General features: G+C 39.8%; 1 protein-coding gene across 1 annotated transcript in view; it reads left to right on the forward strand.

Annotated features, from left to right (window-relative positions):
* The window catches only part of SOBP (sine oculis binding protein homolog), a 160,001-nt gene that overhangs the window by 18,836 nt on the left and 113,181 nt on the right, over positions 1-27,984 (forward strand). Inside the window, 1 exon segment of the mRNA XM_034991738.1 lies at positions 21,327-21,478. Coding sequence (XP_034847629.1) covers positions 21,327-21,478 — 152 coding nt within the window.

Genomic DNA, 27,984 nt, shown 5'->3' on the forward strand with positions numbered 1-27,984 from the left:
TCTTCTGACTCCTGATTCAATATCCTTTTTAATATAAAGTTGTTTTTTCAGCATATTTGTACAACACTTCCTTAGACTGCATCAGAATAAGAATACTTATTAGTCTGCTACTTCAGATTCCCCAGTGACAGGGGATACACTGTGTTTCTGTAAACGGTTATTTTTTAAAGTCCACATCTTTTGGGAGACTTGAGTTCTCTGAACCTGAGAATCTGTGATTCTGTGAACTGGGATGACCTAGTAGGAGTAAAATCCCAGCCTCGTTTTAAAATGCTCACCATCATGAGGCAAGTTGCTGCCCCTCCGAGGTACCAGAGGGCTCCATCTGGTTGGGCACTGGTTCCAGAGTGTGTTTCATGTGCTGGGGCGGGCTCAGCACTGGATCCCATCCATGTTTGGCAGCCAGTGTGCCCAGTGGAATACTTGTGATTGGGAACATGGTGACACCACACTTGCTTGGATTTCTACTCTCCTTTTGCACAGCTGCATACAGAAGTGTGGGTGTAGCTTATTTCTGGGCCTGGGGAATTGCTTTTCTGTTTCCGCCCCCACTTCTCTTCAGAGAAGGGGAGCTCCCTGTGCTTTGGTGATTACCACAAGTGTTGTCCCTGCTTTGGCCACACATGTTTGTGTACGGTTTTGTCTGATTTCCAAGGCTAAGCTGCCCTTCCCCCGTCAGGAACAGAAGCTGGCCCTTGGTGTAGGGTTTGTGACATCACAGTCGTTACTATGGTAATAGACTTGTTATAAACACAGGGTAATAGCCCCGATTTTGCTTTTTTATTTTTTTCCTCCAAGCAGTGAAGGGAATCACCATGATCCTTAAATAAGACTAACAGACTTTTCTGCAGACTAGAAAGTGGACAGAATAAGGCTTTGCCGTATAGAGCCGCCATTAAGAAAAAAACAAAAACAAAAACAAAAAACCAAAACAACTGTTAAAAGAATAAAATAATAGAAAGCACTGACCACCTTTTTCTTTTTATGCAAACGTTCCTTTATCCTTTCAGTGTGAATGAATATGAAAGCCTCCTTCTCTGCTAATTTTAAAAATCACAGCATGAGCCTAGTCGGAAGTGGCAGAATATATATCAGCAAGAGTTTTGAAAGATAACTCAGGTTAATTATACTGTAACCTTGCTGTAATTCTTCTCATATTAGAGATTTTAATATAGGCTTCAACCCTTCAGGACTTCATTCGAAGACGGTTGTGCCAGAAAAGGACTTTGAGCATGGATTGTAAAGGCTGTGCTGTAATGAGTCTCCATCCAAATACTTAGGCTGACCCTGCTCCGCCACTGGTTTGACTACTGAAGTCAAGCCATTCAAAACGGATTTTAAATACAGATTTTTTTTTTTTTTTACAAAGACTTTATATTGGTCTTCACTGCTTTCCAAATGTAGAGCTCCACTGACAGACATTAGTCCTCTGCGATGGTTGGGCAGTCTTGGTGCTCCCTACCCTGTCTACTTCTGGTTAAAGCAGCCAGTTGGGACTTGAACCAGAATTTTTATCTCCTAGTCTCAGACTTGCTCCATGACATTTTACTCCCAAGAATTAAAAAAAAAAAATCAATGAAACTATTGGTGTAATTATTTTTGTTCATGATGAAAAGATGAAATGCAGCAACTTTTCTTAGTGGAAGTCGCTCTAAGCTCTGCTGCAGAAAACACCGTGTATCTAGGAAATGACATTTTAAACCTGAGTCTTTTGACAGGCTTTCCCAAAGGCTTACAACTCGCCTATTACAAGTCCAGAATCCCTCTAAGTCCCTGAATACTTTAAAATGAAATTAAATGTGCAAAAAGGAGGGAATATATTTCTCTGGATGCATTTATATGGCAGTTTTGAATAAACTATTTTTTTAAATTTTTACCTCAAATGGTAAGTGACCTTACTCTTTTTCCCTTCTACCCATGTGAGAGGTGAAAGATAGGGTCTATCCCCATAGCATATACAGGTTTATGTGGAGGGAAATGAGTTCAAGCTTCTAAGAGCTTGATTCCCTATGTGCAGGAGCGTCTTGACTTTCTTTGAAAACAATGACCATTTCCTGTCTTCCAGGATGGTTTGCTTTCAGTGAGCTTTCCAAATTTGTGTTCAGTCATAGTCATGGAAATATGATATATTTTTTCAGGCAAATCTTAGAATTCTTAAAGGGTTATAAGAACTGGGCTCTAAGGAACCATTAGCTTAACTGAGAATATGGAAACAATCACGTGATCTGCTAAGCCCTATGTATATAGCTGAGCAACCCACAGTTAATAAGCATGTTACTTTTTGGCTCTTAAAATTCTTACATGGAGTTGTACTTGCAGGGAAGTGGGAATCAGAATGTGGTTTGCATTATGATCATTATTTATTTTATCTGTTATTCAATATTCTTGGGGCTTGCATATGAATGATATATTCCAAATAGCCATTGAGAAAACAGGATTTAATCAAAATTGCTCTGCCATTTATTTATTTGTCCAACTTTTAAAATATGATTATTAAATAAAATTACCTAGAGTTAATGGGATTTGGATGATTTACTATTTATGTAGCAGATATTTCTCAAAAAAAAGATGTTCACTGAACCCTCAGATTTGGAGAATTTTCCAATTCACTTAGAAAAAGGACAGGAGGAATTATGATGAATGGCAGGAATAGGAATAGTTAATAATAGTAATGATATAATCTCATCCTAGCTAATATTTTTTGAGCACTTATTATGGGCCAGACCTTGTGCTAATAGATTATTATCTCATTTAATTTTCAGAACAACTCTGTGTGGATGCTATTATTAACCTTGTTTTACAGATGAGGAAACTGAGACCCAGAGCAACTTGCCTGAGGTCACACAGGTAATAAGTGGTAGAACTGACATTTGAACTTAGGCATGATGTCTTCTTAACCCATATTTGTAGCCACTGGATTATCCAAAAACCTATGTCAGTCAATTATGTGTTTACTGAATGTGCTTCACATTATGCTAGATAATACAAATGTATATGTCATCATCCCTGACCACCAGGAATTTACAGTGTACTTGGTATAATCAAAACATCATTCCACTTTGACTTTGGAAGGAATTTTAGCAGCATTTGGAGGGTGCATGGTGGCAGGAGAAGGGTAAAATGGAGTAGCAGAAGGTCTATAGGGAGATAATCAGGAACTGGTACTATATTCACACAGTTGAGGAGAAATAGCATCTAAAACATAATGTAGGCCAGAAGATAGTCATTCAGAATTCAAGGTGATTAACAAAAGACACAAAATGAAGTCTAAAAATGTTACATGGTATGATATGGGCCCTGTTTTATCTTTTTTTTTTTTTAATAAAATTGAGGGTTCTTGAAAAGGTGGAAATCAGATTTCAGTATGTTCAATCATTCTTTTTTTTTGTAGTAACCATCTATCACCATACAAAATTATTACAGTATTATTGACTATATTCCCAGTGCTGTAGTTCTCATCCCCACATTGATTTATTTTATTTTATTTTACTTTTTTTTTTTAAAGATTTTACTTATGTATTTGCGAGAGAGAGAGCATGAGCAGGGGGAGGGGCAGAGAGAGAAGCAGACTCCCCGCTGAGCAGGGAGCCCAACTCAGGGCTCGATCCCAGGACCCTGGGATCATGACCCGAGCCTAAGCCAGACGCTTAACTGACTGAGCCACCCAGGCTCCCCCTGATTTATTTTATAATTGGAAGTTTGTACCTATTAATCCCCTGTACCTATTAATCCCCTTCACCTATTTTGCCCATCCCCTACTCCTCTGCCCTCTGGCAGCCACTAGTTTGTTCTCTCTCACTCTCTCTCTCTCTCTATATATATACTTTTTAAGATTTTACTTATTTATTTGACAGAGAGAGAGACAGCGAGAGAGGGTACACAAGCAGGGGGAAGGGCAGAGGGAGAAGCAGGCTTCCCGCTGAGCAGGGAGCCCAATGCAGGGTCCTGGGATCATGACCTGAGCCGAAGGCAGACACTTAATGACTGAGCCACCCAGGAGCCCCTGTTCTCTATATGAGTCTGTTTCTTTTGTTGTTGTTTGTTTGTTTGTTCATTTTTTAAAGATTCCTTATACAAGTGAAATCATTTGGTATTTATCTTTTTCTGTCTGAGTTATTTCACTTAGCATGGTACCCTCATGTTGTCGTGAATGGCAAGGTTTCATTCTTTTTTATGGCTGAGTAATAGTCCATCGTGTATGTTCAAGCATTCTTAATGACAAATCAAATGTGTGTGTGTTTTTTTTAAATTTATTTATTTTAGAGGGAGAGAAAGAGAGAGAGAGTGGGGGGTAAGGGGCAGAGGGAGAGGGAGAGAAGGAATCTCAAGCAGACTCCCTGCTGAGCACAGAGCCTGACACATGGCTTGATCTTGTGACTGTGGTATCATGACCTAAGCTGAAATCAAGAGTCAGACACTTAACTGACTGAGCCACCAAGGCACCCCTAAAATGTGTGGTTTGAATGGTAGCATGATGTTGTGGAAAGAATACCAGAGGAAAAATCAGGAGACCTGGGTTGTTAATGCCAGCTCTGCTATTTACTGGCTGTGTAAATAAGATAAGTCACTTTGCGGGGCACCTGGGTGGCTCAGTCGTTAGGCGTCTGCCTTCGGTTCGGGTCATGATCCTAGGGTCCTGGGATTGAGCCCCGCATCGGGCTCCCTGCTCAGCGGGAAGCCTGCTTCTCCCTCTCTCACGCCCCCTACTTGTGTTCCCTCTCTCGCTGTGTCTCTCTATGTCAAATAAATAGATAAAAAATCTTTTTTTTTTTTTTAAGATAAGTCACTTTGTTTCTCTGTGCCTCAGTTTCCTTGTCTTAATAATGATGTAGTTAGCTTAGGTGATCTATAATTATATTTATAAAATCTTGATTTTGTGACTTGTATAGTGAATTTACCACCTGATTTTGTGATCTGAGTCTATTTTAATATGCTGTAATATCTATTTGTTAGTTGATTGAACATATTTAAAGAAAACTCACCTATATGTGTAATTATGGCAGCCAAAAGTCTGATGGAAAATTTATGCCGCTTAGACAACTATCAGTGATTGTTAATTTTTTTACTCTGGAAGAGTGACTTGAAATAATAGTTTTAAGTTTCAGAAAAACAGCTAGAAAAAATGTGAAATGGGAGTAAATGAAAAGACTATATCACCCATATGTCATTAGACCTAATAATTTTGATGTTACACCTAAGTAATGATTACTGGAAGTAGTTCCCAGAATTTCTGCAAAAGAGAAGTCATGTTATGTCCAATTTAACTTATCAAAACAGGCACAAGAAGGAATAGAAAACTTGAGTAGTCCTATTAAAGAAATCTATTAAAGAAATTTAATATTAAAGAAATTAAACCAATGCCTGGGTGGCTCAGTCGGTTAAGCATCTGACTCTTGATTTTGGTTCAGGTCATGATCTCAGGGTCCCAAGATCAAGCCCTGCGTTAGGATCCACGCTCACTCTGGAGTCTGCTTGAGATTCTCTCTCTCTCTCCCTCTACCCACCCTGTTCATGGGCTCTCTCTCTCTAAATAAGTAAAATCTTAAAAAAAGAAATTAAATAGATCCTTTCTACAAAGAATATTCTAGATGTAGATAGCTTCAGTGGTAGATTCTACCAAAAATTTAAGGAAAAAAATAAAATCAAACAGAGAAACTCTCCTAGAGAATAGAAAAAAAAAAAAAAGAAAGAAACACTTTCACTCCATTTTATGATTCCAGCATGACTTTGATCCCATGACATGACAAGGACATTAGAAGTAAGGAAAATGATAATTTAATGTAATTGAATGACATTAAAATGGAATATGTCTGTTCATCATGAACACTTATTCAAAAATGCTCAAAAAATCATAGCAAACAAAAATCCAGTGATGTAGACAAAAGGATAATACATCATGACTAATTTGGATTTTTTTCTAGGAATGCAAGGTTGATTTAAGTTTAAGAAATCAGTCAATATGTTTAACCACATTAACAGAATAAAATCAAACCTCATACAATATTTTCAATAGATGCAGAAACATAATTTGATAAAAATTTAACACAATAATAAAAACTCTTGGCAAAGTAAGAATAGAATGGAGATTCCATAATATGACAAAAAATACCCACAAAAACCTACAGCAAATATCGTACTTAATTGTGAAATACTGAAAGCTTTTCTTGAGATCAAGAAAGAGGTAAAGATGATCACTATCACCACTTCTATTTAATTTTGTACTAGAATTCATAAATAATGTAATAAGGCAAGAAAAAGAAACAAACAAATATAAGATTCGAAATGTAGAAATGGCGTTTTGTTTATAACCACCCCTTCTCCATCAATGTACAGGTGAACTATTATAATTAATGAATACATTTATCAAGGTCTCTAAACATAGGCAATACCCCCAAATCCATTATATCCCTATATACCAGCCACAAATATATTAAAAAACAAAATTTAAAAATACCATTTAAAATAGCATTAAGCCATCAAATACCCAGGGGAAAAAATCTAACAAAATACATGCAAGATTGTTATATAGGAAACTATAAATACCGCTGAGAGAAATGAAAGAAGACCTAAATCAATGGAGGGACACACCATGTTTATGGATTGGGGAATAATATTCTAAAAAGGCAGATTCTTCCTAAATTGATCTATATATTCAATTCTGATAAAAATCCCACCATAAAGTTTTGTGGAAATTAAAAAGCTGGATCTTAAATTTACATGGAGATGCAAAGGGTTAAGAATAGCCGTGACAGGGACGCCTGGGTGGCTCAGTCGGTTAAGCGTCTGCCTTCGGCTTAGTCATGATCCCAGGGTCCTGGTATCGAGCCCCACATTGGGTTCCCTGCTCAGTGGGAAGCCTGCTTCTCCCTCCCTCTCCCCCTGCTTGTGTCCCCTCTCTAGCTGTGTCTCTCTCTCTGTCAAATAAATAAAAATTAAAAAATCTAAAAGAATAGCCATGACAATCTTGAAGAAAAAAAAAAAGGGAAGACTTATACTACCAGATCTCAACAGTCATTGTAAGACTAGAATAATTAATTAGTAATTAAATAATTTTATGGTATTATCAGTGTTAATTGTACTGTTGTTATTATTCTTCTTTTGAACATACTTTAAGCCTAATCTATGTTTGAGGCATAAGAGAGAAGAACACTTTGTGTTTCTCATGTCAATTCTCTTTTGGCTTAATTTTTTTTATAGAACCTCTTCTTGCAATTATGAAACATACTGCCTTTTGGAAAAGTGCATGAAATATACATGTATTTTTTCACAAATAATGATCCTTGTCCACTCACAACTTCCATTCAAGAGGTAACCACTTTTATGGTAATCATTGCCTTATTTTCTTCTACAGTTTTAACACCTCAGGATGCTCCCACTGACAATATAGTTTATTATTGCCTATTTTTGGACTTCAGATAAATGAAATTATAGAAGCCACCTTCCAAAATGGCCCTAATGATCCTGGTCTCCTGGGAGTTTCTTTCTACATCGAATCAGGGATGGTTTATGTGACTGACTTCTGAGGCTGTCATAAAAGGTTATTGCAGTTTTTGCCAATTCTCTTGGATTGTTCATTTTTGAGGGAGCATGAGGAAACTCAAGCAGCCCTGTGAAAGGGCTCATGTGGACAGGAACAGGGCCTCCCATCACAGCCAGCCTTGTGGTTGAGCCACCTTAGAAGTGGGTCCCCCAGCCCAACTCAAGCTTTCAGATGACTGCAGCCCCAAGAGATATTTGGCTGTAACCTCATGAGCAACTCTGAGCCAGAATTGCTCTAAACTACTCCCAATATCTAACTTACAGAACCCGTGAGCAATAATAAATGATTTCTGTTGTATTAAAAGAAGACAATGAAATAATGATAAAAGGATATGCATATAAATCATTGCAGTGGAGTTCAGAAACAAATATAAACAGATTCTGGATTTATGACAAATATGTTCATCAGCTTGGGTTACCATAACCAAATACCATGGCCTAGGTGGCTTAAACAACCAAAATTTATTTTCTCACAGTTCTGGAGAATGCAAGTCCAAGATCAACATCATTAGGCTTGGTATCTGGTAAAAACTCTGTGTGGGTTACAGATGGTTACCTTCTCTGGGTGCTCATGTGGCAGAGAGAGATAGCAACTCTCTGCTGTCTCTTCTCAGAAGGACACTGGTCCCATTATATAAGGACCCTACCCTCATGTGGATTATTGAGGAAAAAGATCCTTGTCTCAAAAAATATTGAGTCCTTGACTTGGAGACCTAGATTTTGAAATTTTTTTTTAATTTTAACTCTTCCTGATTTAGGTAACTAAACCCTAAAATACAATTTTAACATTATCCCCCCATATCTAGTCTATTTATAGACTATTCAAAATCAACTACTTAAATCAGCTATTTAAAATCTCATCATTCTTTATTATTGAGGCATTATCATCTATTTACATGAAATATATCACAGTGAGACCTGAAAGTTAAGTTACAGTATAAGACATAAACATCTCCCAGAGTGGTCTACTCCAGAGGTGTAAGTAGAGAGAAATGAAGTGGTACCGGGTGAGTGACAAAAGTAGGATATTTGATACTTTACCGCAGTGGTTGCTTTGCCTCCCGGGGGACAGTTCAGAATATCTGGAGATATTTTAGTTGCTGCAACTGGGAGAGAGCATGTTACCGGCATACAGGGAGTAGAGGCCAACCATGCTGCTAAACGTCCTACAATGCATGGGACAGCCCCACAACAAGGAATGATCTGGCTGAAAATGTCAGTAGTGCCATGGTTGAGAAAGCAGGCTCTACAGTGATGACAGTTGTGTGTATGGGACACCTCTTGTGCATCTCTCTGGATCCTCTTGGTCCCACCTCTTAATCCAGTGATTGCTGTGGTCCTTTGACAACTTGGGCATGTGCATTCTGAAAGGGCCTTGTCTCACACTTATGGCATATGTCTGTAGCTTCTTGCTGTAGGGCTTCTTTGATATGGCAGTGTGGGCATCATGTAAATCCTTTTGGCACTTACACCTGTGCAAACCGGAAGTGTAGAGGAATTGACACACTGGGTCAGTGGAACATGAAAGTTGATGAATAAACTCTTCCTTCTTTTGTCCCCTGGGTGAATAGCTAGGAAATGTATTTCATAAACTCCAAAGAATTTTTTTTTTATGATTGAACACCACTTTCCCTTAGTAACACATCATTATATTGGCTCTTCTTCCTCCCCAGGTTCTTTTCCTGTGTCCTTCATTCCTTCTTCCTGGAATCACATACCCAATAAACCACCTGCATGCAAATCTTTATCTCAGAGTCTGTTTTCTGGGAAACTCATGATAAATATCATGTATATGGAGGTCCACAGTGAAAGATAAGGCATTACTGGAAAACTTTATGGACATTCATGTTTGTCCTTTTAAAGTGAAGCATAAATATAATAAAGAGTAAAAAGAGGGTACCAGATTCATGGTGGTGCAAATATTGGAGAGCTCAGAAAGGGCCACTTCTAAAATTGTCCCATCAGTCAAAGAATTTTCTAAGCCTCTTGTGGTAATGGCAAGGGACAACAGTGGTGGCCATACAGAAGGATAAAAAGGGAAGAAATTAAGTCAGGACTTTAAGAAAAAAAGGAAAGGAAGAAGAATATCCTCTGGCTGCCCTCCTTTAAATGAATCTTGTTATTTTGACAGATTGGGAATCCTAGAATTTTAGTTAGAAGGGACCTCAGAGAGTTAAATTCTCTTCTTTTACAGATGAGGAAATGAGGCTGGAGAGGCTAAACAACCTTCTCAAGGTCACCGAGTTGCATTAATGGCAGAGCCAGGGCCAGAACTCACTTCTGAACTGGGGACACCATCTAAACATGGATTCTAAGTCATATACCCCTGGTCCGTGACACAACCTGGAACTGGGGGTATGACCTAGTTAGGATTCCAGAAAACCCTGTCCCTAGGTCAACAAGGAGCTAAGATGCTAACAGGAAATAAGAGGAAATGTCAGCTGTATTTTCCCTTGCTTGTAGAGGGTGGCTGTGTTTCTGGGATTAGCCTAGACCTGACTGAACTGTTTGCTATTAATTATTTGAAGGTATAAATAAAGTTTGGTTAAGAGAGAAGTGATGGTGAAGTTGGGCAATTCTTGTTATTCTAGGGACATTCCCAATGCTGACTTCTCAAAGTTTCTGTTAAATTGAGAAGACTTAGTTCATGGACTTGGCCAAGGCGAGTGGAAATAATGACCACATTCTGTTCTGGGGCTTTTCACTGGTGTTTCCCACTAAAGCAACTTTGTTCTGAATGATTACCGAAGATGGTATCCTTGGCTTCCTCCCCTAGCCGCCCCCCCTCCCCATCTTGGGCATCCAACCACCCAAGGTCCACCTGGTAAGGATTCTGCTTTTTCTGTTCCTTATGCTGAGGGCCAAAGTCAGACATTTCATTCTAGTGAACCAGACATGGTCTCTACCTTAACTGGCTCTCAGTCTGCTGGAGGAGACAGACATTAAAAAGAAATCTCAATCCAGTCTGGTGATGATCAAGTCCAGAGTATCGTGTGATCTGACCAGGTTTGGGGGCAAGAAAGTCCTCCCTAGGATGAGGTTTAAGATAAGATAATGAAGGGGCAATAGGACTGAATCAGTCAAGGATTTTGAGGTTGTGGGTGAGGATGCAGCATATGGAAAGGCTCAGAGTAGCGAGAGAACCTCAAGGGAAGTAAAACAAACCAGAGCCCAGAGAATGGACAAACTGAGAGGCTGGTCTGGCCATTGAGGTCATGCTGAGGAGTTCCAACTTCTTCTTGAGGGCAGTGGATGCCACTGAAGGGTTTTGAGCAGGTGAGAGCTGTGATCAGACTTGTGTTTCAGAGGACTTTCTCACATCCAGAGTGGAGGGAATGAACTGGACAGGAATGAGACAGAAGGCCTCCTGGAGAATGGGCAAGAGGTGTTGGTGGCTTCACTGGAATGGACAGCAGTAAACTCCATAAAGATGGGCACTTAGAACAGTTCCTGGTACATAATTAGACTTGGTAAATATTTATTTATTGAATGAATGAATGCATGCATGCATGAATGAATTGAATGAATGTAGGTATATTATAAAAATATTTAGGAGAACCTGGGGAATAATCAGAATGTGGGAGGTGGGAAGGAGGGAAGAAGCAGGAAAGATGCTAGATTTCTGCTAGCAGGTAGCTGCATTTATGGTAGGGGCAGAAACTGAGAGGGGAAACACAGGAAAGGGCAGGTTATGGGGAGGGGTGTGTATGCAGTTTTGGGCATGATGGGTTTAGATGCTGGGAGGCAGTTGGAAATAATATCTCAGGAGAGGTAGCTATGTTGATTTGGAAACCTTCGCCTTATGGATGGTAACTGGAGTCACAGGAGTACATAGCCGAAATGGACCAAAGGGAGTGTGTAGAGAGAAGACTCTGAAAGATTTCCAGTTGGTGTGGCCCTCCTCCACCTTTCCTATAGCTGGGCACTTTTGGCATGTGATGTCTCAGGCCAAAACATTTCCGAGTGAGGATCATCATGGGACCCTTTCAGAGAGTCCCTCAACCATTCGTTGCTCTCATTTAAGAAATCTCAATGAGTAGTTCAAGTTGGGAAGGTGAAGTGGGAAGTAAATTACTGTTGGCGGTGTTCCAGCAGATTCATCTTGGTTCTCTTAACAGATTTATTTGAGTGAAGTTCTTCCTACTCTTCAACCTACTGAACTTGAACTTCAACCTACACTTCAACCTACTGCACTCAGGTGCACCTTTGACTCCCAGTCTCTAACCTGTTAATTCACCCCCCCTAGGATGGCAGTCCCGGCACGGTATGCTGCTTGTCTGGACTGCCCCAAATGCCAAGAGGTGGGACTTGGCTGGCTGGTCAGTCACAATGGGGCTGCTTATGCTCCCTTCCAGTGGCACTGTTTCTATTCCTCTCTGTGGTCATCAAGAATACCTGGCTCCTGTGGCCTCTGGGTGGTGATAGAGCCGTGGGAGCAGGCCTGGCTTTTTCATGGTCCTTTTCTATTGCACCTTGACATTTTACACTGGGGACATCCATAGGAAGCTCCTTGAGGACTGGGATCTTATCTTTCTTGTTTGCCAGTGTATTTCCAGCTTCTAGTGTAGGGCCTGGCACAAAGTTGAGTAAATAAATGAATCCTTTGTCTACAATTAAAATTTCCTCTCTGGAGAGATTTGTTAACCACTCTGGGGCCCATTAAGTGTAATTAATGGAATAGCCAGATTTCAGAAGGGGAAATGAGCCTTTCAGATAAATAGGTGGTGGGAATGCTTTTCTTGCTCTGGCTTCCTATGTAAAGCAGCTTGACCCCTTAGTCCTAAAATGCTGCCATTTGTATTTCTTTGGAGATGATGCCCCTCTATTCAGGGCAGGGGCTTGGAATTTTTTTTCCAGCAGTGATGGATTTGCTGGCACACACATTTTGACCTTGCTCCCTAATCACGTGCATCTGTTGGCTAGGTGCTAAGGCTCAGGGAGTGGACTTCAGCCATGTAGGAGAGAGGTCCAATGGAGAGCAAACCCATGATTTCAGGATCATTGTCCCAAGGCATCTGGATTGGTCACAGGGTCAGATCCAGGGCTCAGGAATGGGGGACAGGATTTTACTTGAGCTCCTTGTCCGTGTCAACCACCTGGTAAACATGAATTATTCAGTGTGTTAAGAGCAATATTGCTCTCCCATTGCCTTTTTATTCATTTCTGCTATTTTTTTTCTGTAGGACTTTGCAGGAAAAGGGTTGCCTTCTCTGTACTGGATGCATGGAGCACACACCACAGGACTTTGTGGACCATGGATGTCTTTGTTCAGTCTGGTGGTGTTTATTGAGGATCAGTGGGTGTTGGTCAGCACACCTAGCCCTGGCCACATGGCTGCAGGCCTTGTCTTTCTGCCCAGTGTAGACAAAGCTCCTGGCAATGGAGGACCCAATTCTGGGCAAAAGAGAAATTTGCCTGATAATTAATGACCCAGTGGAAGTGCTCATGCATCAGTGCTAATATAGGGTAGTAGAGCAGCACATCCCGGAGAGACTTCCTGTGGATTCTCTGTCTGTGGTCAAATTGGTGAAATATAGGGATGACTGTGTGGCTCAGTTGGTTAAACAGCTGCCTTCAGCTCAGGTCATGATCCCAGAGTCCTGGGATCGAGTCCTGCATTGGGCTCCCCACTCAGCAGGGAGCCTGCTTCTCCCTCTGCCTGCCACTCCCCCTGCTTGTGCTCTCTCGCTCTCTCTGACAAATAAATAAAATCTTTAAAAAAAATTGGTGAAATACAGCACATTCTATCCCCCTCTTTTAGGATTCCTAGTTCTACATTGGTGGAACCAAAAAGGCTTATGGTAAAGGGTCTATTATCTAACTTTGTTTAGCCCAGTGTTTTCATACATATTTGACCATGGAAGTCGTTTTAAAAATAAACACCCATTTAAGTATCTCCTGGGATTAGTATTCTGTAGAATGTGCTTTGCGAAATGTCACATGGAGGTTTTCTTGACTCTTAAGTTCTACCATCTTCCTTCTTATTCCATTTTCTTAGGGTAAGTATGTAGGAAAGACAGATTCTCCACAGTGAGTACTGAGGCATGGAGGTGAGATTGTCCAGGAGACTTAGAAGGGGTCCCTTCACTGGCAAATCAGGGAAATTATGGGGAGAAATTCAAGTTAATGGCAAGGAACTGTAGACCTATGTGCTTAGTAGTGTCTTGTTAAAGAATCCAAGTTCAGTACGGAATTCAAGAGAGAATTTTTTTTTTAAAGATTTTATTTATTTATTTTAGAGACAGAGCACAAGAGGGGGGAGTGGGAGAGGGAGACGCAGACTCCCTGCTGAGCAGGGAGCCCGATGCGGGACTCGATCCTGGGACTCCAGGATCATGACCTGAGCCGAAGGCAGTTGCTTAACCAACTGAGCCACCCAGGCGCCCCTGGAATTCAAGAGAGAATTACTATCTTGAGACTTTATGGGATCTTGTTTCATTTTCCTTCTTTGTTTGAATGTTGGGAAAATAAATGAGGAAGGGACCCTGAAAATAAAGCAAATTCACTGTCTATTTTCTCAAAGAACTCTTTGGACTTTTCCCTGGTGTTCTTTGACTAAAAACACAGGGAGATGAACTGATGAAGGCAATCGGTTAAGTCTTCTTTTCATTTCTTCTGTTGCTGCATAGGTTCCAAACTCCATCTCCTTCCCTCTGTATCCATCCATCTGTCCATCCATCCATCTGTCCGTTTATTTATTCAACATAGTTTAAGCACTGCTATGTGCTAGGCACTGAACACACAAAGGCGAAAGAGGTGTGGAGCCTGCTCCCTTGTTTCTTACTGAGGCTCCTAGACGCAGGACAAGATTCCAGTCTTTCTGAATTCTGATCCACCCTGCTGGAGTAACATTGGTTAGCACATCTCTGATCCTGTTATCTTCTACTAAGAAACATTCAGGAGCTCCCCATTACCTGTGGAATAAGGGTGAGCCCCTTCCATCCTCTTGCCAAACATCCTTCAAGGGATTCCTTGTTCAGGCCCCAATGGGCCCCAATCTGATCTGCTTTTCTCTTCTTGCAATCTTGGTTAATGGGGCAACTTCAGGACTCCTTGTCACCACTGAGCCCCACGCCCTGCCTCCTGCTTTCCTTCTGTCCTTTCCCTCCTCCTCTCGAACTTGCTCCTCCTCCAAATCCTTCAGGACCCTACTCAAAAACTGTGCTTTCTGGGCCTCTTAACAGGTTTTGAACCTCTCTTACCACATTCTGCCTGTCATATAATGAGGCACACAGTTTTCTTTCTGTTCTTGGGAGCAGGGTTATGTCTTATTTAACTGAGCATTCTTGACCAGTTGCCTAGTGCAGAGACCTGCATGCAGATATTTAATTCATTCTGGAGTCACATGTTATACATATACACACACATATGTGCACATATATATGTATCACACATATATACAAAATTAAAAATTGGCTAGGAAAGTTCCACTAGAATATTAAAAATTAATTTAAATTCTATAATTTTGCTGTCATTTTATGTAATATGTGCTCATTCCTTTTAGTTACTGGAACCAAATTTTAGTTTTTGTAGAGAGATTTCGATTTTTTTAAACTTTATTTTATTTTAAAGATTTTATTTATTTACTTGAGAGAGAGTGAGTGAGAGAGAGCACAAGCTGGGGGAAGGGTAGAGGGAGAGGGAGGAGCAGACTTCCCCCTGAGCAGGGAGCCTGACACGGGACTTGATTCCAGGACCCTGGGATCATGACCTGAGCCAAAGGCAGACACTTAACGACTGAGCCACCCAGGCGCCCCACTATGATACTTTTTTACAAGAGCAAACTTCTCAGGCACTTAGGAAGATCCACCCATGTGTAGCTAGTTGATGTAATAATTACCAAGAATTCCCATCTATTAATTACAGAATATCTGGCAGTACAGTGATATATTTGGCAACACCTTGTCAACTATTAATTCAAGTTAAGTAATTTTTAAAGAGAATAACTGTAAGTGAAGCTTTTATTAAATGTAATGGCTTTACACTTAAATAGTCTGAGTTAGTGAAATTTAACCAATTAACTGGGTTGCTCTTTGGGTTCAAAGATAGTGGTTCTGCAGATGTCATCCATGGGAGGGGATGTGATTGAGGAAACTGGAGCCTGGTCATCCGGGCCTCTCCAGAGTGCCTACAGCTGACCCCTCCCTTTTCTTTCGGCTCTAATTGCTGGTAATCCTAAGGCAGGCTCATTTACATGTAGGATGTGGCTGCTTTCTAGCATTTCATCCTCACCACAGCTATGGTGAGGGTGGGCATGACTGTCCCTCAAGCAGAGTGCCGTACAACCAGAAGGAGCAGTATTAGTACTTTCACCGATGTCCTCTGCCTCTGTTTCCCAGCACTCCACCACGCTGTCTTCCAAATAATAGCGACTTAGTTTTGCAAAGCAGCATTTATCTGTTACCTCATCCATTCATTCATTCAAAAAAAAAGTCATCCCCTTGAGACGGTAATAAGTGGATCTGCCCGTTGCTTTGCATTTTCAGAGGTCCCTGGCTGTATGCTATTCCGCCCGCCTCCTTCAACTTCCACTGTTTTCTGTTTGATTCTAAAAGGCACTCTGAAGATAGAGTTGCTACAGTATGCTCAGACAGTATTTTTTCCTGTCCACTCTTTGCTTGGCTGCCCTCAGCTTGCTCTACCTGTATGCTCAGGGCTAGACTTTAGCAGAGCAGTGAGTGACCAGAGGCTTCTCCGTACCATAGCCTCTCCCATTTCTGCCCTCCACCTCTTGCATTGGAACCTTGTCCTTAGCCCTTCTCCCCACTCTCTGTGAAAACCACTCATTTTAAAGCATAAGTCATAATTGACATAAAATGTACTGAATTTTCTACTTTTAGGGAATTTGTGTTTTAATGGGATATAAAAAAAATGTGGCCAAACAAATTACTCTCTAATGGTAGAATTTAATTTTAGTGAGGAGCTGTGGCATAATTTTTGAAGGTAGGATATTAGTGACATCTTTGGAATTACAAATGTAAGTGGTTCCCTGCTTCACCCACATGGAAAATCAATCTTATCCATGTCTTGCTGTGATCCCCCTCCTTACTAAAGAGAAAACTGGGAAGAGTATTGCTTGCCTGTGGGTAGAATGACTGCTTCCTGAGATCCAGGTATTATTGGCTCTGGCTCCTTGTTTAATGTTTAAGTGGCACTTGCTGGTGAAAGTTCAGACAGAATGTTTGCAGCAAATCCAAGTCTCATAGTCATAAAGAAATAAAGGCTTGCATTGTGAACCTTTAATTTTTTTTTGAAAATCAATCAACAAATACTGATTGAATAACACTTCAGCTGTCTCCTCAAAGATATTTTGACCTTTTTGATTTCATTTTCTTTGTCTTTTAGCATGTCATGGAGCAGGGCGCTGTGTAAGTAGCAGAATCTTGTGAGAGCTTTTAGTCCTTTTTGCAGAGGGAAGTCTGTGTGGATGGCATGTAATCTCACGCTTTTAGAAAGGCCCTGGTCTCTGAGATGTGATAGCCAAGAGCTTGGGCTCTGGAGTCTAGGCATTGTGTGTACTGGCTCTGTGATTTGGAGTAAATTGCTTACGTTCTAAACCTCATTTTCCCCATCTGTACAGTGGGGATCAGTTAGTATTTGCCTGGGGGGCAGTGGTTGTGATTAAGATGAAATGATGGATTTAAAGAACTTTGCACTGTGCCTGCCACCATTAAATACTGAATAATGGCTAGCTATGATTATTTTCCTTTTGGCTCAGTGTTCCAAATTTTTCCGGGTCTCCTTGTATGTTCAGTTCTAGAACATACAGAATTATACAGAAGCTTCTATAAGACTCTGTAGAGGCTTTTGAACTGGATTGCCTCAAAATTTTTGGAGTTGAATTATTCCAACAAGGGCTGCAAAGAAAGCAAACTTTAACCCTAGTTTCTTGCCTGCCTTCCAGGCCGTGTCTTTATCTGTGTTCTTAAATAACTACTCTGACAAATAGATTGACAGAGCGCTACCCGTGCTGTACTTTCCTTTTATGATGTGGAGAACACCAGGAATCACTTCAGACTGCCTTGCAACTTGTCTCAAATATAATTCAAATCTTGAAATGATTATCTAGATGTGTGCATTCCAGCAACTGTTGGAGGAGAGAAACATCACCAGCAAATACTTTCAGATTTTGTCCTCAGTCTTGGACTCCCATGAAAGTTACAAAGGGGTGGTAAATCTACAGTTTAATCCCTTGGGGTCCATTAAGACCCTCCTGATTTTCTTTGTGCTCTGGTCAGGTAAGCTAGTATGCATGTTTACAGTCAATTCAAGTGCCCCTAGAATGCCACCGACCAATGGCCATCCTTATTTTTGAAAGTCACCAGATAAGGCAATTTCTCAAACAACTTCAGCAAGGCATTCCAGAAATGCTTGATCTCATACTTCTCTGCATGATGATAAATAAATACAATTTTGATTTCATCTCAGAGTAATTAATCTGAACTTCTCCTTCTGGGATGTAAAATGGAGTAATGTTCTAGAGCTCTTTGAACATTAGATTGGAAAGAAAATGCCCTAAACATTTTGCTTAATTAAATCCTAAAGAGGTGGTACAAACTTTTCATGATTAATAGAAACATGCATATTTATATGATATTATCATATGAAAATTTTATCATGTTATACAAACCATTCGCCTTGGGAATGTGACTTAATGCTGTAAATATTTTGCATTTGTTGTTGCATTGTTCATTATGAAAAATACGCAGGCTAATGGCTGTAAGGAAAAATCTGTTCTGCCAGTCTTCTTTGAGGTAATCTCAAGTCTTTAATGGCACAGACTTTAGTCTAAATATAAGATAGGAAATCAGGTTCTCCCTAGTTCAAAGAAATATTTTTTTAAATAAATAAGTATATATTTTTTACAACAGATCAAGTTAGAAAAGCTAAAATGCTGGGGCCTTCTATTTTGCCAATGTAAAGCATGCACATAATTACTGGGTTTCAGATTAAAAAAAGAAAATGTGGTTGTTGAAATGAACCTATCCCTTTGGTTTTAAGCACTTAAGAAAAACTCACTTTGCTAGGGGTGCAGTCATACACATTTAAGATGGGGCACAATCTCATGTCTAGGACCAGAATTTTGAGCTAGTGTTTTAGCTGAAAAATTAACTTAGATAATTATAGTTCTTAGTTTCTTAAATATAATGTGAATAAAAATGGCTTTTATAAGACTGGAGTACCTGAGATATCTGAAAATGTTTTCTCATCTTTGGAGCACTAGCTATTGGTAACGGTTCGATGACAGAAGAGGAGAAATCCGATGGAATTTTTCCGAAGTGTTTGCCTTTATGAAATGGAATTTTATGAGAAACGGATGGAAATACTGAATTATTTAACAAGACAGATGCTAACCACCATTCTAAGAGTTTTCCAACTGCTACATACAAAACAAAAGTGCACAATTTCTTTTGTCTCATCTTCCCACATTGTTACTTTATAGTATAAATGATTTATAAAAATAGTCTCCCTTAAAATTCTACTTTTTGTTTCTCTGTTAAGTCTATTGTAAGAAAGTATCCTTGCCTCCTCTTAAAAAACTGACTAGCCAGTCAGCCTGTGCTGATGGAGGGAAGCGTGAGGGAGATTGCGAGCTGCCCCTCTCCCCAGCCTCCTTTCCTGCCAGGCCGTGTGCCCACCTCCTTAGTGCTTTGTTTTCTACCCTTTTTCATCTCAATTTTAGTCCATTATAGTGGATTATTTTATTTTATTTTATTTTATCTTATTTATATCCATTAAAGATCTAGAAAGAAAAATTTTCGGTTTTGTTTCCCAAACGAGACAATTTAAGGGAAGGAACAACAAGGGGAACCTAATGGTTGTTCTAAAGCAGCTCCTCAGGAAGGAGGGGGGGGGTCTCCTTTTTGAACTCTCAGGCCAAATAATTTCCCCCATAAAAATTTCTTTTCCTTACAGATTTCACCAGAATCAAACATATTGCCAGCGGATCATTTGGGAGAGTTCTGCTGTATCATCTTCTTTTTTAGGACTTTAAGATTTTAAAGCAGCGAATCAATTGGGAAGAATAGAAACTCGTAGTTCAAATTAGCTTAGGAATGACAGATGATTATTTTTAAAATATACTATTTCTAATCTAATTAAGAAAAAAACTCCTTTATACTCTGAGGTAATTGTAGAGTTTGGTTCAATTTTCATGTCTATAACATTTCATGTCTATAGGCATTTCATGTAAAATGTCTATATGTAGACAGATGCCATATTAGAAACCATATAAAATATAAATAAAGCTTCCTTTGACTAGAACAAATTATGAAATGCAGTAATTGTATGACATTTGAATTCATGTTATGACTCCATTTAAAGAAAGTTATGTTACCAAAAATGTTTGATTAATATCAATGGTCATTTTTACACTGTCTCATTTGGTAATTAACAATAGATCACATTATGTAATTTGTGGGAAAAAAGTGGTCATTAAAATGACAATATTTATTCCATTAAGGTAAATAAAATGCTGCACATAGTTCTGAGTGATGATACTCAGGGGAATAAGAGCCGTATCACTGCACTACAAATTAGTTTGCTTCTAATTTTGCAGGCTGATGACCGCACTGCCTCAAACCAAATCTTTTCCCTGGAAATGGAATGATTGCATGACAGACTCTATGAACCATGAATATGTCAACAACTCATGGACCAGGCCTTGCTTAGCAATTAGTCTTTGGGGGATTTTATTCAGAAATCAGACAACACTATACCCAAGCTTATTGGGGATTTTGTGATTACCATTCATGTCTGGAGCATGAATCTGGGATAGTTAAAAAAAAAAAAATCCATAAAGGAAGGAGAAATGTGGCTAATAGTGGCAATCAGTCAATGTACACACATTGTCAATTGGGAGGACCAGAAAACTCAAGATATAGCAGAAGTCCCTAGGAGGCAGCAAGAAAATATTTTATAGACTTCTAATTAAAGTCTCCTTTTATTGCCCCCACCCCTAAATGGGCCAGTATTTCCCAGACTTCAGTCGTTTGAATATCACTGTCACATTTTTGTCATAACTTGTTATCATCTGCATTATGATTTACTCAATATATTTTATTATAAACTGACTCACTTTAAAAACCTCTCTTCACTTTGAGCAGTAATATTTGTGATATCATGGGCTTGTTTTGCCAGTTAAATTTGTTTTCTTCTCTTGCAAAGGAAAAGAAATGCAGTATTTTAATTATTGAAAATATTCACATTTCACTTAACATCATTCTGTACATCTCCATGACATGGGTAGCGGGTCCTGCAGGAGCTGCTAGGACTACCAGTCTAGCCGAGAATGATCTTTATTGCTGTCTGACCTCAGGTCTCACGGCTGAAACCTCCATTACCATCCCTCCATTTCGGCATTAGGGCATCACATTTGTGAGTTAGCACTTGGGTATCCCACTTAGTGTGGATCTCACAGGCTTTCAGTAGTACCTTTGAAGAAACGGGTCATTTTACAAGCTTCATGAGTACCAAGCCTGGTTTAACCAGGTAGAATATACATTTTTACCAGGCTAAGAAGCCCTGGGAGCCCTCCTGGGTGTGCATTCATGCTCTGGATTTTAAGTAAATGATGTTTTTTGGAGACTTAAGAGCCAACCAAGAAAAAAAAAAAAGAAAGCATTGAGTCTTCCTTTCAGGAGCTGGCTATCCTACAGAGGTCAGAAAGTAGTGAGGTGCAGAAATTAAAATTAGACCTCAAGTAGCTCTGTCAGGCTCAGGGTGTGTCTAAGTTTGAAGGGATGTTTGCTTCTGATATGAACATTTTTCTTATACTTTTATTATAGAAGATGATGTGTCAAATGTACAAATAATGTGTGCCTGGTGCCAGAAAGTGGGAATCAAGCGCTATTCCCTGAGTATGGGAAGTGAGGTGAAAAGCTTCTGCAGCGAGAAGTGCTTTGCAGCCTGCCGACGAGCCTACTTCAAGAGAAATAAGGTAAGAGCACATAGAGAGAGGAGGCTATGCAGGCCTCCCAGACCATGTGCGCATGTGCCTCCTAGCTTCTAGCTGAAAACACTGTGCACATTTTACTTTTTTTTTTCTGTTTTGTCTGTTCTCCTCTGTCATACTTAACCTTTCGGAATGAGGAATCCCCTTCTAAGTGTAACCTGTTCTTCCGTTTCTCTGTCTTGATGTTTGAATTCTGAGAGGGTGAATGAGAACCGGATGAGGAGGGACACGGTGATCGCAGCTGAGTGACATCCGAAGTGACAGTGTCTCTCCAGCAGTAGAGTCTATAGACTAGAGTCCACGGAAGATAAGTGGTAGAGATTTCTTACAGAGGCCAAGGAGCGAGCCACGGAAGTGTGGCCAGAAAGCTGTAGTCCACACAATTTAATATTTGTTCCCAGTGGGAATATTGCTCTGGCTCTTTACAACCTGATCCACAAATTCTAATCAAGAACCACAAATTCTCATCAAGAAGAATGTCAAGTCTCTCTTGACGCCTTATGTGCAAGTTGATTGATATTGAGAAAAGGTGAAATAATGAATACCTGAACCAACATTGCTCACACAGCCAAGCGTTGGTGAGCAGCATGGTGGGTGAACACAGGAACAGCCATAGTTAATCAGTTTTTGTTTTGTTTTGTTTTGTTTTAAGACACCTCAGATCTGAAAATGTCCTTTTAGAATAGTATTAGCCACCATTGATGAGAAATGGAATGCATGATGTTTTTACAATAGCACACACACATACACGCACAGCTAGTTCCTTAATCTTTAAAGAACCGCTGTAGCATTTTGCCACTAATTACTGAAGTAAATTGCTAGTTCTTGATTATTTTCCATTGATCTGTAAAGCTTCCTTAATTCATAAAATTGTCCACATTTTGCTAAGCATTTCCATTTCCTAATACAAGATCGAAATTTGTCTTTTCTTGAAGCAAACAATTTTATTATCATTTAAGTCTGATATTTGCAATCCTGAAATGCTAATCTCGGGTTCACTGCATTGCAAGAAGCACTGTTGCAGCAAATTATCTCCTGCAAATTTGGGTCACATCATTCTGCCAAAAAACATAATGCTGAAAGAATTAGGCTGCAGGATTCAGCGGGGTGGAATTTTAGTAGCAGTCTCTAAGAATTAGGCTCATAATCTTCACTGAACAGGGAGGCAAGTAAGGAAATTGTTTGGAATTCTTTTGGGACAGTCAACAGTTGAGTTCATTTTCCCTCGGGAGGGGCCAGTGAGACTCCAGAGGAGGGCGGTTAGAGCAATGCATGGGAGACACGTTTTGTTTTAATATAGGAGGATTAAAATGATCTCTAAGACCCCGGGGCTCCCATTTTGAACGCTGAGCACTGGGGTAACAATCATAGGAGTGGACCCAGTGCTTTCATCTTCAAAGCCCTACTTACCACAACAAAATATTTTGCATTCCATCCCAGAAGATGGCTAGAGAACAGGGGTTTTTGTCTTTTTATGGTTCTGAAGGATTATGGGTCTGAATCTTGATGGATGGCCTGTAGTAAGGAAAACCAAGCCAGATGAATTTGTCAGAATCCTGGTGATACATGTCATCTTTTGCAAAATGATTTTACTTTAGTAAGCCTCTGAAACAGCCCAGAATACCATATTTATATATATAACACCATATATAAAAATGTATATCATTATAAATAACATGTAATATTATATCATTATAAAGTTTAAGGTCAAACTGAGTTTAAACTTCCATAGCATGCAGTTTTAAAAGATGGATAAATGGGAGCCACGATAAGAATTAGTATTTGGAATACTTATGGCAGGTAAAATCAGCGGGGAGGGGTGGGGGGGAGGACCATTACCTTTCACTTCCTGCAGGGAGTTATTGGGGTAGGTCTTTGAACATCCTGCAAAAGCTGGGAGTCACAGTGGCTTGAAGTTTAGCCAGTGACTTTGACAGCTGATCCCAACAGCCCATTAGTGTACATACAATACCTGTCTTCTCTGCGATCTTCATGCTTATTTATGTATTCCAAAGCTCTGCCACACTATACCTTCTCATTTTTCAAATAGGGGAATAAACTGGTCACATTGCTTGCTGGATTCTTTTTTTTTTTTTTTTTGAATTTTAAGAGTGTTATCTCTGCAACAATATCCTATTGTATTACAATAAACATGTACAGCTGCTGCATTTCTGTTAACTGATAGGATTTTGTGGTCATTTCATTTAGGGCTTGGGTTTCCTAATGGATTGTATTCGATACCAGTCTCCATCCTGCCATTTCTAAGAACTGCTGTAACAAGCCCCAGGGTGTTCCCCACTGAAGACAATTGCAAATAGTTACTTTCCTTGTGTCATTTAACCAAGTCTTTAGTCCTCATTATTAAAATTGTGGACTTTCTTAATCTTAGAAAAAGGGCAAAATTCTTCCCATTCTGTCATAAAAGATTTTCTGGCTAAATTCTGCACTAAATTTTAGATATTCAGAAGGAGATGGAAAACAGTGAATAATGTGTGTGTAGAAGAGAAATTTGCCTTAGGTATAATGTAGATTTTAAAAAACATGTAAAGTTAACTATGCTGTAAATTATGCTTTATAATGACAGCCCGCTTCTTGGTGGATAGCATGCTGGGATCTAAAAATGGTCTCTAAGTTGAACCCAAATTGCATGCATAACTTTACAAAGAAAAATCCTAGTAGAAAAGGTAGCTAATTAGGACCCGTATTCAGCTGACCTCTGTTTTGTGTCTGAGCAACACCTGCATTTATGAATGTAAATTGGACAGCTGTGCTATCCTCTTCACAAATGCTTGGGTATGGAGGCAGGAATTGATTTGCTGCTAAAAACAAGGACAAAAATAGCCTAACTCTCAAAATGAAGGCCCACTGAAAATTGGCTCTTTAAATTTCATTTGCTTCTCCACCCTTCCTTTCTCTGGGTCTCTGTGTCTGTTTGATGGAGTAGGTTAAGAATGTCATATCCGTCTCTCACAAACCCTGGCCCTATAAAGTAAGGTGGGGTAGACTGAAGCCAAGTTAACCCTTTATGGCATGTAGTTTATATTTTTAAACCGAATTTAAAATTTTATTTGAAGAGTTGTTTGGATCGCTACACGTATGTAGGCTTTTTTCAAGATGTTTCTGTTAGGAAAGGACTGTGAGTCACAGCTGTATTCACTTCAGGAACCTAACTACTAGCTTATACATTTCAGGATGTTGGCTCTAAGAAGTGATAGTGTTAATTCATAATTATATTTTGTAGAATCCTTATCCCCAACAGGCTCAATTGCTGGCTCAAAAGTTTTTTGAAACAGTGGGTAAGAAAAATACTTGTGTAATCTATGGGCATTGGCCGAACAATGGTATGTCAGTCTCATTATTCGATGCACTGGAGACTTTACGGGGAACCAAGAGCTTGCTCTTTTCCCAGCCCCTTTTTGAGGCCACAAGTAGAGAAGGACTTGAGAACATTTCTAGCCTACTGATTCGCCTAGGAGTTGGAAAGTTGCAGAGGTGTCTTAGTGGTTTTGCAAGAGATGCTGAAGTGTTTTGTGTAACAAATACCAGTTTTACTTTGCACAATAACACTTAAAATATTCTTTCCTAAGGGAGTATGCCTTGTAACCATTATCCCTTTAAAAACAAGAGTAACACATAAGACCACAGTAGGAGTCATTTCCAAATATCACATGTTTGGTCTTTTTCCTTCTGCTTGGGAAAATATCTTGTTATCTAAACTAATGTCCAGAAATCAAGGAGGAAATAAAAACTCAAGACAAATGGTCAATGTACGCAGTGTAAATGATTGTTTTTTTTTTTTCTTTGTTAAGATCTTAAATTTTAGTGTTCTTTATGGGTTCCTAGCATTGATATTTTAGTAACAGACACAATTTCCTAAAAACACCAAAGTTTTGCTTCCTTGTTCTAATTTTCCTGTAATTTGAAACAAGAAAAATAGAAATACTTCTTCAATACCATGTTGCTGTTCCCCACCAGACCATAGTGGGAAGTAAGCTATGTAGATAAGAGATAACAATAAGGATGAATTAAAGATTAAAAGGTTATATAGACAGAAACAACACTTGCAAATCATGTCATTAAATCGCTAACCATGATAATAATAAATATTTAAAGAGGGGAATATTGCATAATAAAGCATTTATTTCACTTTCAAATGATTTCCCTGCATTCACAGTGATTTCTTCTTAGAAGAGATCTCTTTTGGAAGATCCATAACTCATTAGCATGTATTGTATTATTTGAAGACACATTTTATTTAGACTATAGTAGTCCTCCCTTATTCCTGGGGGATACCTTCCAAGACCCCCAGTGCATGCTTGAAACCATGGATGGTACTGAACCCTATTGATACTATATTTTTACCTATACATACATACCTATGATAAAGTTTACTTTATAAATTAAACACAATACAGAGATTAACAATAAGAACTACTAATAAAATAGAACTGTTATAACAATGTACTATCATAAAACTTACGTGAATGTGGATTCTCTCTCAAAATATCTTGACTGTACTGACCCTTCTTCTTGTGAAACTGTGAGACATAGACATTGTGATGTAGTGTTAGACTACTCTTGACCTTGTGATGATAAATCGGGAAGATATCTGCTTCCAGACCACAGTGTACCACAAATAACTGAAACCATGGAAAATGAACCATGGATAAGGGGGACTACTGTATTGGTCTTTTTATTAAACGTGAAGATATCTTGGAAAAGGTTCTCAGTTTCAGACTTCATTATCAAACCTAGTAGCGCAGAAGAAATGCGTGACAGTTGCCCTGCTAATCTAGTGATTAACCTCTCTACTTTGTTCCCTTGAAACACCTGCAAGATTTAATTGGCAAAATAGTTATCATTCATGAAAATTTGGGGAAGGACATTAAGAAATTATTCGTAATTAATGTTCTTTGGCTGCCTGAATCTCAGGCCACAGACTCGCTTTTGCCAGGTGCTTGCAAATATTCTCGATGGGCAAGTAAATGTGGCAAGGGAAGCACCAGAGTTCTTCCTGGAGGTTCACCTGGCTTTTACGGGGCGTCAATGAGCCTTTTGGGTCTGTCTACCTCCCCCAGTCTGCAGCGCGATCGCTCCGGGTCTGCAGTGTCTGCTGGATCTGTGCTGCAAGCCTGTCCACTGGGTGCATGGACGGTGGCCCCCTGTCCCCCACAAGGCTTCAGTCTGTAGGTCAGTGGCTGAGTTCCTTCTCGGTCACAGCAAACAGGGGCGTCCTCAGAAAGCTCTAGGGAAAGAACAACAAACCCAACTGTTTTCTCGTTCTGTGGTATTTTGAAATAGGGACTAGAATATTGATGAGCGGCTGCAAATGAGAACCTATGAAAAAAGCAATAGCAGAGGAGGGGCAAGGTGTTAGCCCTTTGAAACACATTTGGGGTGGGGTTCCAGCAGGAAAGTTCTGAGCAGCGAAGTAAGACGTCGAAGTAAGACGTAGGTCAGGTTAAAGTGATCCCTGGGCTCTTGAAGAAAGCCAGAAAGGGTTCCAGGGCAGAACTTCTGCCAGTTGGGTAGGACCCAGTGCCCCTGGAAGCCATCCGAAGCTCGGGCGGGGGAGAAGCATGTGATCATGTATTTCAGAACACGTGAACACCACGTAAGAAGCACTGGTTTAAGGGATACCTGGAACACAAACAGAATGGGGTAAGTGCGTTTCTACTGCAAGAAAGGAATAGCACCCCCATTTAGTTTTTAGTGGGCTACATTTTGGAGGTTGTGGGGAAAACAGAGAAATAATTCTAAACTGTTATCCAGAATGGATGTCAACTTCTGAATAATATTAGATATTTTAGACTAAATATGAAGAGATGATTAAAACTCCAAATAGCTTCAAGCCCCAGTGTTTGTTCAACATTTCTTTTCAGTGCACAGAACGGGGGGGGGATTTTTCATAGATCTGAATCTGATCACCTGGGGGGGTCAATGTGCAGGGCTATTGACATATTTTCGAATGTTGATTTTCAGACACAGTCAGTGTCTGGACATCCTTCTAGTGATAGCTAATGCTATACACTTAAATCAAGTTTCTCTCATTTGAACTGCCGGTAATTATCCAATCCATCTCGAAGGCACGCTCTCTTTTAACATTAACCACAGTGTCACATTGCATCAGCTGCATTGTGTTCTGGTGAGTGCGGCTGCAGAGTGATGAATGCGTGTGCCTCAAGTTCATAGTCTGGCTGTCTGGTGGGGCAGTGGGCAGTTCAGGAAACAAATGATCAGGAAGGGTTCTAGTTATTTGGGACATGCTTTCTCCTTATCGATCCAGTCACTTGCATTGCCAACTTTCTCATCTTGCTGCTAGCGGTATTCTTGGTTTATTGGAAGAACAGGCATTTAAAGAATTATCTAATGGGTCGTTCTGATGTGCTTCTCTCATCCTGAGCTACATCCAGCCCTCTTTGTGCCATACTTGAAAAGGAAGGTGTCATGAGACCTTATTAATAAAGACCACAGGAGGGAGAAGTTTTTAA

The sequence above is a fragment of the Mirounga leonina genome, unplaced genomic scaffold, assembly GCF_011800145.1.
Source record: "Mirounga leonina isolate KUSES-001 unplaced genomic scaffold, KU_Mleo_1.0 Mir_53, whole genome shotgun sequence".
Classification (NCBI taxonomy): domain Eukaryota; kingdom Metazoa; phylum Chordata; class Mammalia; order Carnivora; family Phocidae; genus Mirounga; species Mirounga leonina.